General features: G+C 43.4%; 1 protein-coding gene across 1 annotated transcript; it reads right to left on the bottom strand.

The window, feature by feature from the left end:
- Nucleotides 1–5,975: 5,975 nt before the first annotated feature.
- LOC106563373 (uncharacterized) lies at nucleotides 5,976–7,485 on the bottom strand. The gene is made up of 2 exons (XM_014128876.3): nucleotides 7,350–7,485; nucleotides 5,976–7,135 (listed from the first exon to the last, which is right to left on the bottom strand). Exon 2 carries the CDS (start codon nucleotides 7,006–7,008, stop codon nucleotides 6,253–6,255), a length of 756 nt encoding a protein of 251 aa, XP_013984351.1. The 5' UTR covers nucleotides 7,009–7,135; nucleotides 7,350–7,485; the 3' UTR covers nucleotides 5,976–6,252.
- Between the last annotated feature and the right edge of the window lie 4,682 nt (nucleotides 7,486–12,167).

Genomic DNA, 12,167 nt, shown 5'->3' with positions numbered 1-12,167 from the left:
AAATCCATTTCATGAAGCTCCCGACTAACAGTTTTTGTGCTGACGTTGCTTCCAGAGGCCTTTTGGAACTCGCTATTGAGTGTTGCAACCGAGGACAGATGATTTTTACATGCTGTGCGCTTCAGCACTCGGCAGTCCCATTCTGTGAGCTTGTGGGGCGTACCACTTCATGGCTGAGCTGTTGTTGCTCCTAGATGTCCACTTCACAATAACAGCACTTAAAATTGACCAGGGCAGCTCTAGCAGGACAGAAATTTGACAAACTGACTTGTTGGAAAGGTGACATACTATGACTGTGCCATGTTGAAAGTAACTGAGCTCTTCAGTAATGCCTTTCTACTGCCAATGTTTGTCTATGCAGATTGCAAGGCTGCGCACTCAATTTTATACACCTGTCAGCAACAAGTGTGGCTGAAATGGCCGAATATACTAATTTGAATGGGTGTCCACATACTTTTGTATATATTGTGTATGTTACGTTTCGTATTGTTACGGCTGATGTAGAGAGGGGTCCAAAGCGCAGCGTGGTAAGTGTTCACTAGAACAAAGAAACAAAACGAAAAGCCAAACAGTTCCGTCAGGTAAAGAAATACAAAACAGAAAACAACTACCCACAAAACACAGTTGGAAAAAGGCTGCCTAAGTATGGTTCCCAATCAGAGACAACGATAGACAGCTGCCTCTGATTGGAAACCATACCTGGCCAAAACATAGAAATATAATGACATAGAATGCCCACCCCATATCACACCCTGACCTAACTAAACAGAGAAAAATGGCTCTCTCAGGTCAGGGCGTGACAGTACCCCCCCCCCCCCCCCCCCAAAGGTGCGGACTCCCGGCCGCAAACCTGAACCTATAGGGGAGGGTCCGGGTGGGCATCTATACTTGGTGGCGGCTCTGGTTCGGGGCATAGCCCCCACACCGCCCGCTGATCCCCCCGCTTCTGTGTCGCCGGCGGAACCAGACTGTGGATCATTGCCGGAGGCTCTGAATTGCCGACCGCCGCTGAAGACTCTGGGCTGCAGGCCACTGCTGAAGACTCCGGGTTGCGGGCCGCCGCTGAAGACTCCGGACTGCGGACCGTCGCTGAAGACTCCGAGCTGTGGACCGTCGCTGAAGACTCCGGGCTGCGGACCGTCGCTGAAGACTCCGGGCTGGGAAGCGTCACTGGAGGTTCCGGACTGGGGAGCGTCGCTGGAGGCTCCGGACTGGAGAGCGTCGCTGTAGGTTCCAGACAGGGGACCGTCGCTGCAGGCTCCGTGCCATGGATCATCGCTACAGGTTCCGCGCCATGGATCATCACTGGAGGCTTTGTGCCATGGATCATCACTGGAGGCTCCGGGCCATGGATTATCACTGGAGGCTTCATGCCATGGATTATCCCTACAGGCTCTGGGCCATGGATTATCACTGGAGGCTTCGTGCCATGGATCCTCCCTACAGGTTCCGGGCCATGGATCATCACTGGAGGCTTCGTGCCATGGATCATCACTGGAGGCTTTGGACCATAGATCATCACTGGAGGCTTCCTACGTGGAGATGGAACCGGTCTCACCAGACTGGGGAGACACACAGGAGACTGGGTGCGCAGAGCAGGCACAGGGTATACTGGGCTGTGGAGGAGCACTGGTCTGGAGCTAAGGGCTGGCACACCCCGTCCTGGCTGGATGTTTATTTTAGCCCAGCAAGGGCAGAGCGCTGGCACAGGACGAACTGGTTTGTGCTGGTGAACGGGGGGTACCGTGCATAGAGCTGGCGCAGGATAACCTGGGCCGAAGAGACGCACTGGAGACCAGGAACGCTGAGCCGGCACACTTCTTCCTGGCTGACTGCCAACTCTAGCACGGCAACTGTGAGGAGCTTGCACCGAGCGCACCGGGCTGTGAGTGCGCACTGGCGACACAGTGCGCATCACCGCATAACACAGTGCTTGCTCGGTCACTCGCTCCCCACGGTAAGCATGGGGAGTTGGCTCAGGTCTCAACCCCGACTTCACCAATCTCCCCGTGTGCCCCCACCCCAATTCTTTTTGGCGCTGCCTCTCGGGCTTCCGTTGTTGCCGTGCTTGTTCCTCATAGTATCGCCGTTCCGCTTTCGCTGCCTCTATCTCCTCTTGCGGACGGCGATACTCCCCAGGCCTTGTCCAGGGTCCTGCCCCATCCAGGATTTCCTCCCAGGTCCAGTCCTCCTGACCACGCTGCTTGGTCCTTTGGTGGTGGGTAGTTCTGTTCGGTTGTCGTAGAGAGGGGACCAAAGCGCAGCGTGGTAAGTGTTCATTATTATTTATTAAACAAATGAAACACTAGAACAAAGAAACAAAATGAAAAGCCAAACAGTTCCGTCAGGTAACGAAATACAAAACAGAAAACAACTACCCACAAAACACAGGTGGAAAAAGGCTGCCTAAGTATGGTTCCTAATCAGAGACAATGATAGACAGCTGCCTCTGATTGGAAACCATACCTGGCCAAAACATAGAAATATAAATACCTAGAATGCCCACCCCATATCACACCCTGACCTAACAAAACAGAGAAAAACGGCTCTCTCAGGTCAGGGCGTGACACGTATAGTATGTATTAATTTTTGGATGTCCAGCCTCCATTTCGTATAATATGTTACAAATTACAATTTGTATGATATGTTACGAATTTGCAAAATGTACAATATGTTACAAATCTGCAAAACATATATGTTAAAAATTCAAATGTGTTGTGGCTAACATTAGCTAGGTGGCTAACGCTAATGTTAGATAGCTGGCTAACGTTAGCTAGGCTAGGGGATAGGATTAGGGGGTAAGGGTTAAGGTTAGGAGTTAGGTTAAAGGGTTAAGTTTAGGTTTAGGTTTAGTGGAAGGGTTAGCTAAAAGGGTTACGGTTAGGGATAAGGGAAAGGTTAGCTAACGTGCTAAGTAGTTGTAAAGTAGCTAAAAAGTAGTAAGTTGCTAATTAGCTAAAATTCTCCGTGATGAGACTTGAACACACAACCTTTGCGTTGAAAAACATTTACATTTTACATCCGCCCATATACCCAGACCAAACACCCACCTTTAATTTTTGTCTTAAGTAACCTTCTGTCTTGTGTAACCATACCAAACGTAACATATCGCACTAGCTTGAGTGTTCCAGATTGATGTTTACTATGTTACGTCTAGTCTATGAGACCAGGCTGCTTAGTTAGATGTAAAGCGACTAAGATCTCCTTGGCAAAACGTCAAAATTAATGAGTTATTTTAGATTAATTCCGACTATTTTGAGGAAGTATACTAGCTACAGCGTTTCAAGATGGACAAACAATACTATTCCTGCTTTTTCTTGATTTTCAAACAATGGTCTTTAAAGGGAGTATATAAGTACACTATAAGAGAGTATACAAGTAGACGAGTTAGGCTAGGTGCCAGCCGAACCAAAGCATTCCTTTAGCTCATAATAATGGCTGGAACGAAACAAATGGAATGGCATTAAACACCTGGAAACCATGTGTTTGATGTATTTGATACCATTCCACCGATTACACTCCTGTCATTAACACAAGCCCGTTCTCCCCAATTAAGGTGCCACCAACCTTCTGTGATCAATAGACAGATACTTCACCGGATGCATTAATGTGAAGCATCCGGTTGGCGTTTCCACTCACTACCTATTATGGTGATGAGAGGAAGCAAAGTGGACGGCAGTGGGAGAAGATGAAACAAGATGGATTTTGGCCGACATTCTGTTCATTTTATTGTCGATGAAACATTTGATCTCCGTATCATTTTCTGTTTTCAAAACTAGAATCTGTAACAAACAGTGTACTGCGTTTTTTTTTTAACTTTAGCCTTTGCCGAAGTTTCAAAAAAATTGCATAGTTTAGAAAGAGTGCAAGGGCGAATTGTTTTTGCACACGTGCACTTCACAAATAAATGCTAGAATGCACCAATAGCATCTCACTAGCTCAAGCCCTTCTGGCTTGTTCTGCCAATTATGATGAATTAATTTGCTCCCATTGGAAAGGATAGGCTCTGGTCTATCTTGGGTTAGTTATAAAAAAACTTTGGTTACGCTACTCATGAAAGTAAAATACATTAATTAAATGGAATAAAATGAGCTTGCTTCTCAGGCTAAGCAGGGTTGGTCCTGGTTGGTCCCTGGATGGGAGACCAGATGCTGCTGGAAGTGGTGTTGGAGGGCCAGTAGGAGGCACCCTTTCCTCTGGTCTAAAAAAAATACCCAATGCCCAGGCCAGTGATTGGGGACATTGCCCTGTGTAGGGTGCTGTCTTTTGGTTGGGATGTTAAATGGGTGTCCTGACTCTGTGGTCACTAAAGATCCCATGGCACTTATCGTAAGAGTAGGGTGTTAACCCTGGTGTCCTGGCTAAATTCTCAATCTGGCCCTGATACCATCATGGTCACCTAATCATCCCCAGCTTACATTGGCTCATTCATCCCCCCTCCTCTCCCCTGTAACTATTCCTCAGGTCGTTGCTGTAAATGAGAATGTGTTCTTAGTCAACTTACCTGGTAAAATAATGGTTAATAATAATTAATTGTGCATACTCCTACAGTATGCTGTCCGTCTGTTTATAATACAATGTTTGGCCAACTGAGTTAACTCCCATCACGGAGCATGTTTTGCACAACCAAATATTACGCTTCCTCTTATTCATTTTGTGGTTGTTTTAATCTCTAGAGAGACTTTGTAAAAAACTGACCAATACTAATTGCCTGGTTTGAGGACTATTTTGCAAGTAAAATAGCTCTATTGACATTGCATAGTGGACACTGAGGCTCTACGGGCAATATTAATAACACCATTTCTTCTCAATTTGACAAAATGACAAGCAGAGATAGAAGCAGAAGCAATTATGCAGCATTCCAAAGTCAAGGGTTTTGGTGGCAGAAAGTCATACATTGGACAGCAAAGGAGAAATATACAGCATGGTGGCTAGTTTTACAATAAAAGCACCTGACCTTTACTGAACCAGAGCTACTTTCAGTGAAACTCTGTGAAAAGGAGAACCATAACTAGAAAAAAGTTCTCTAAATGGGATTATTTTGATATATAGGTACTGCAGTGCAGAAGCAGAGGTTCACACAACGTTCAAGGACATTTACAATTGAATCCCTTTTCAGAAAGGTCTCGCTTCTCACTCATCTGGTATGTGGTTAACTGTGCCCAGTGTCCAGATTCTATAACAGTATCAATCTCATTCTACACAGATCCCATTGACTGGTTATGACGCTGCCCATGTGTGTAGTGTATTAACATGCTTTCAGCAAGTAGACACGTCAGATACCAGTCCTGCAAGCAAAGTTAGAGATGGCCAGGGATAACCAGTCACCCACGGGATTGGATCAAATGAGGTCTTAGGTTTCACCCTGCTCTTCTACTTCATTAAACAAATAACAACCCACAATCACCCCTCATCAATCAACTATGCATGAAGGACCAGTTGGGGAAATAAAATGTTATTAATTATTGAAGATGAATAAATCTTCAGGCATGGTGGAAACTTACAAAAGCTTTTGTAAGAACCAAGAGCAGAAGTCTGTCAACAAGGTCATAAATCCTCTATAGAAGGTGATGAACAGATCTAATTTATTTACATTACTTAACAGACATAAACATGTATTATATTGGCAAGATATAGTGTTAAGCTGTTCTACTTTAAAATATAAACAATTTTTTTTACAATTACAATAAAATAAAACATTTCATTAAACAATCATGCCTTCAGACTGTGAGGAGAGAGAGAGAGAGAGAGAGAGAGTCCAGTAAATATTATGGAGAGGGGGAGGAAACGTAGGGAGCGAGTGAGATAGGGAGAGACCCGGTGATGGAAAAGCGCCAGAGGAAATGTCTTCCGCCCATCAAAGGAAACAGTGAGGTCAGTTATTGTGATTGTGGGAGAAATGGGATATGTCTCAAGACAAACAACATAATTAACATGGTTTTAGATTAGAAAAAAATAATTGATCAGGGCAACCATTTTAAATTCTTTGTGACTTTAATAGGATCATAAAATGGACATTTGCAATTCAGCTACACGAAATTTCAAAGCCTATGCACTCGACAGTGAGTGGATAATAGAGCAGTGAACTCAACAGAATCCCTTTCATGATCCTCAAAGAACTCATCACAAGGGAGAACACCCACACACAAATCTGAAATTCAGAACATTAAAATAGGTTATAGAATTCTCACAGAAGTGATAGAAGCAGCCACAAAGCGGAATGCTCTTAATGTGGAATATCCAGAGAAGATGTCAGAGAGAGGAATGTTCAAACAGGATGACCTGTGAGTGGCTGAGGCTGGACAGCCTGGATGGTCTGAACGCTCCGATCCGAGAGTACACCTCTGCATCCGAGCTGGCGCCCCAGGACTGGTGAGGGCTGGGCGGGGTGGTGTGGATGATGGGCAGGGGCAGAGGGAGAGAGAGTGAGGAAGAGAGTGGGAGAAGGGGTGGAGGCAGTAGAGGAGGGGGAGGTAGGCGAGGGGGTAGAGACAAGATGGGGGGTGGAGTGAGGGGAAGAGTGGGTGGTGGGGAGACCGGTGGAGGTGGTACTGGGGTGACAACAATAGGGGCCACAGGGTTGGCCACAGGAGTGACCTCTATAGCATCTCCATTCGTGGGCAGTATCTGGGGCGGCCTGGAGTCCTTGAGGGTGTAGGTGGCGGTGTGGTAGAAACTGTAGTACTCCAGGGCATGTCGAGCCTGGGCCAGCCTCAGTCTGTGCCTCAGCTGGAGGAGTCTGTAGAGCAGGATCAGTATCAGAGCTCCAGCCACGATCACCAGCAGCACAGCCACTCTCACATCCAGGCTCCAGCAGCTCTGGCCTGGGCCTTGAGTGCCACAGGTCTGGGGGGAGTCAGGCTTGGGATGGGGGTGGCCTTCCTTACTGATAACTGTCTCTCTCAGTAAGGGTTGGATGGAGTACAGGAGGATGGGGTGCCTGTTCTTTGGTACAGGCTGTGGTGGGATCTGTAGCGGGGTGCCACCAGTAACCTGTGGCCTCTGCATGGTTCCCTGGTTCAATCACCAGAGGGGTGGTGTAATGTCTGTTACTCAAGGACTGTTGGTAGTGACGGATGGAGGCAGCACTGAGTGTCAAAGCAGTTTGCTTGAAAAGGCTTCATCTTGTCTCAAACTTTAAAACACAAAGATGATGGATTTAGCAATTGTTAAGTAAAAAAAAACAGAATTTCAAATGTCAAAATTAAAAAGTATTCATTGCATACAATTGACCGACAGACTCAAATAAAAAATCTAACATTCAGCCGAACTGAGTCAACTGTGCAGCATTAAAAGCTTTGATTCGCCCCCAAAAAGTATGTTATGTTAATCAGGAAAATGTTACTTACTTCTTTAAGGTTCTGGCCAAAGCTACTCCATAAGACCGTAAGAACACTCTGTTGCTTTCCAGGACACAAACAAAGAATTCCACCCTGTACCAATGGGAGGAAGCCCTTTTGAAAAGCAGGAAACACTGCATTTCCCCACCACACAATACCAACAGTCGATTGGACAAAACTCCTTGTCACCATGGATACAGGAAACTAGTAAAAAAAGTATATTTTGGTTATCGCTATGGCAACAGCCTCCAGGAACAGACAAAACACAATATTTACATCTTAGAGTTAAATGAAAAAATTCATAAGCAATGGATTATCCTAGATATGTGACGCTCTATAAGAACTCTCTGTAGCTTTCCAGGACACAAACAAAGAAATCCACCCTACACCAATGGGAAGAAGATGATGGGAAAAACAGGAAACACTGCATTTCCCCACAACACAATACTGACAGTTGATTGGACAAATCTCCCCGTCACCATGGATACAGGAAACTGGTAAAGGATGTCACTGGGAGCCTTTGGTTTTTTGAGAAAATGTGTGTGAATGGGAAGGTCAGAGCACATTAGTCTCTCTCTCTCTCTCACACACACACACACACACACACACACACACACACACACACACACACACACACACACACACACACACACACACACACACACACACACACACACACACACACACACACACACACACTTTAAGCTTAATAACTTAGCAGAGACCTTCATTTCATTTAGTGAAAAAAAAAGAATGAGCTACTGTTCAGTGGACCATACAAGCCAACACTAATCCCACTTATGAACATTAAATTTGACATTTAAGTCATTTAGCAGAGTGACTTACAATTAGTGCATTAATCTTAAAATAGCTAGGTGAGACAATAACATATCATAATTAATTGAACCATTAATTTAAACACATGCTCTCTCTGAGAAAAAGCCTCTTATCAGTAGTCATAACAGTGATTAATGTGGGCAAAGTCAAAAGTGGTGACAAGTCAAGTGAAGAATGGGTGGGGAGGCTGGGGGGTAAGTATAAAATAAGGTAACACTTTATTTGGATAGTCCATCTCTAAATGCTCTACAGACTATATATTGTCCAGTGTTGGTGATCGTGTGCCCACTGGAGATGCTTCTGCATGTTTTTAACTGATAGGAGTGAAACTCGTACAACCATCTCTGCAGCACTCCACCAATCAGACCTTTACGGTAGAGTGGCCAGGCGGAAGCCACTCCTCAGTAAAAGGCACATGACAGCCCGCTTGGAGTTTGCCAAAAGGCACCTAAAGACTCTCAGAACATGAGACAAGATTCTCTGGTCTGATGAAACCAAGATTGAACTATTTGGCCTGAATGTCAAGAGTCACGTCTGGATGAAACCTGGCACCATTCACCTTCCAACAGGACAACGACCCTAACCACCTCTTGCTGGCTTTGTATTCATGTTACCTGATGAAATACAGTACAATATGATCTTGTTGCCATCTGATGCACATTCAGATGTCATAAATCAGCACTACAGAGCTCTCCCTGTCCTATGCCGTGACTTGATTGTATTACTGTTGATGATATCTGGAAATGTGCATGTACACCCTGGCCCATCTATTGTTGCTAGCCCCAATTCTAACTTGAGCTCTGATATCTGCTTCACTGATTTCTGCTCTAGTAAAAGCCTGGGTTTTCTGCACGTTAACACAAGAAGCTTATTACCTAAAATGAATGAATTGAAAGTGTGGGTTCACAGCTCCAATCCAGATGTGTTGGTCATTACTGAGACGTGGTCTAGGAAGAGTGTTTTGAATACTGATGTTAAGGCACATGAATGTCCACATGTTCCAGAAGGATTTCTGCCAAAAAATGCATTTTGATCAATAAATAAATGTTTACATTCAAATGCCTCTCCTTTGAAGTAGTGACGTGTGACATACGCCTAGTTTCCTGAAACAAGTCACATATATCAATTGTGTTGTTGTCACCAATCAACTTAAAAATCACAACTTCAAGATTGCCCTGTCTTGGTTTAGCTTGGCATTCAGGAGTGGATTGGCCACTTTTAGCCCAGTGGACCTATCTAACTTGTTTTTTTTTGCACAAACTAATCATTATCTGGCTAACAATGGGGCCTCAAAGAAAAACATGGTCTGGTGCGGGGGCCTCAAGGAAAGAAATGGTTCGGTATGCGGGCTTCAAGGAAAGAAATGGTTCAGTATGCGGGCCTCAAGGAAAGAAATTGTTCTTTATGCGGACCTCAAGGAAAGAAATGGTTTGGTATGCGGGCCTCAAGGAAAGAAATTGTTCTTTATGCGGACCTCAAGGAAAGAAATGGTTTGGTATGCGGGCCTCAAGGAAAGAAATTGTTCTTTATGCGGACCTCAAGGAAAGAAATTGTTCGGTATGCGGGTCTCAAGGTATGCGAGCCTCAACGAAAAAAGTTGGTTGGTATGTTAGAAATGCCAGGGCTGACTTTTGGTCCCAGTCTGCCGCTGTTGGCATTCGACTACTGCATCAAATAAATCAGCCTAATTTGCATTGATAACCAGATATAATCTCAGAAACTGTTCAAACAACAAACCAAACAACATTGTAGCCTTATTAGAATATCCCAAAAATGTATTTTGTTTAGAAGTGATGATTCTAGGTTATTTTGAAAAAGTAGAAACAGTTGTAGCCATGTGCTTTTTTCTCTGCCAGGAAAAATCATTGCAATCTATTTTTAGCTGATATGGGAGCGAATACATTCAAGCAGCATATCAAATTGGGATAATGTTGTAGGTTGCACTTGGAAGTATAAGAATATTTGCCTGGGCAAAATTTTTTATTATCAATCTGATTATTTCACATGGAGATGTGGGAAGCTAAAAGGCTAGCTTGCAGTCTATGTTTATCCAGAGGGGTAGCCTATACTACGAAGCAGTAACAATGAGTAGGCCAGCTAACTTTGATAAACAACAAGTAACATTGAGTAAGCCAGCTAACTTTGATAACAAAACAAAAAAACTACAGATTTTGAGGTTCATGAAGAAAGCAACATTTTGATGTGCGTTTTTGGTTGTTAAGTCAATTAGACTATTCCCATTTCAAGCATATCTTTCTGAAGAATAAAAAACTTGTTTCAGAATATTTAGGCAAGTTAGCTGGCTAACTTTATCCTGCTTTGTAGTATACCCCTCAACTAGCTAGCAAGGGAAGATGACAAAACTTGATTCTTCTTAGATTTCACCACAAAATGAAAACAAGAAAACATCTGCTATCGCCCCCTTGTCTGTGTTGCTATTTGGGAGTCTTGGAACGCATGAAACGTTGAAGTATAATGTTACCAAAAGGTGCGCTGCTTAAAAAAATCTGACTCAGCCCAAGCTCACTCCCACACATAAAATGACTGTGATCTCTGGATCGGCCAACATAACAGTACCATGTGAGATCATAAGTGTACCTCTGAAGGTAAATTATGTGTAGAGTATATTTTATTTTTGTACCCCAAGGAACACTGTACCCTAACCGTACCCTTTTTTTCTGAGAGTGTACACCACACACACACACACACACACACACACACACACACACACACACACACACACACACACACACACACACACACACAAGTCTACAGCTGAGGGAAACTCAGTGAGCCGGAGAGAGAGAGACACTGACAACAGCACACCACCAGCAGTGTCTAGATGGTTGGTATTAACTGTGGAGACGCCTTCAGACACACACAGGAAATAAAGCAATCAACAAGTCTACTTCAGCCTCCCAATTACCCTAGGCCTCTCAGAGCCACAGTACACATGCTCAGATGGAAAATATCTGGGTTATTCATCACTAGAAACTCATTAGTTTTTTTCAATTGCTTACAAGCATCAGTCAATACTGAAGCCACTTTTCCAAAACTCTTCACACAGTCTGCATTATCAACATGCATCTGGCCAAACAGTTGATCTCACCTCCAAAACTCACTCAAACCACCAAAACACTTCATCGATGTCTCAAAATAAACTTGTTCAACCATAACACTGGCAACAATTCTTACTCAGAAAGCATACACTGTCATTCATAACACACTGACCTAAAACACACAAACAGGGAGCATTACATAAATTGACTTTTCTTTGAAGTTTGAATGATTTCACATAAATCAGCATTTCATTATAGAATAAGAATAACACCTTTTCACTTTATTGACAGTACTAAAATATATGTAACAAGAATGAATCAGAAAAGCAGAAATTTGCTTCAATAGCCTTTATTTTTTCTATATCTTTGCATATAGTAATTTACTTGTGAAAAATAAAAAGTTGAAACAAAAAACACATTCCTGAAATTCCAGGGCTGCAATAATAATTACAAACCATCATCAACATGTATAGTATAATCACTCATACTATACAGTACTGTGAGGGTTGTAGTTCTCATCAACATGTATAGTATAACACTCATACTATACAGTACTGTGAGGGTTGTAGTTCTCATCAACATGTATAGTATAATCACTCATACTATACAGTACTGTGAGGGTTGTAGTTCTCATCAACATGTATAGTATAATCACTCATACTGTACAGTACTGTGAGGGTTGTAGTTCTCATCAACATGTATAGTATAATCACTCATACTATACAGTACTGTGAGGGTTCTAGTTCTCATCAATATGTATAGTATAATCACTCATACTGTACAGTACTGTGAGGGTTCTAGTTCTCATCAACATGTATAGTATAATCACTCATACTGTACAGTACTGTGAGGGTTGTAGTTCTCATCAACATGTATAGTATAATCACTCATACTGTACAGTACTGTGAGGGTTCTAGTTCTCATCAACATG

The sequence above is a fragment of the Salmo salar genome, chromosome 11 (assembly GCF_965601325.2).
Source record: "Salmo salar chromosome 11, fSalSal1, whole genome shotgun sequence".
Taxonomy (NCBI): Eukaryota; Metazoa; Chordata; class Actinopteri; order Salmoniformes; family Salmonidae; genus Salmo; species Salmo salar.
This window is presented reverse-complemented; position numbering and strand designations above follow the sequence as displayed.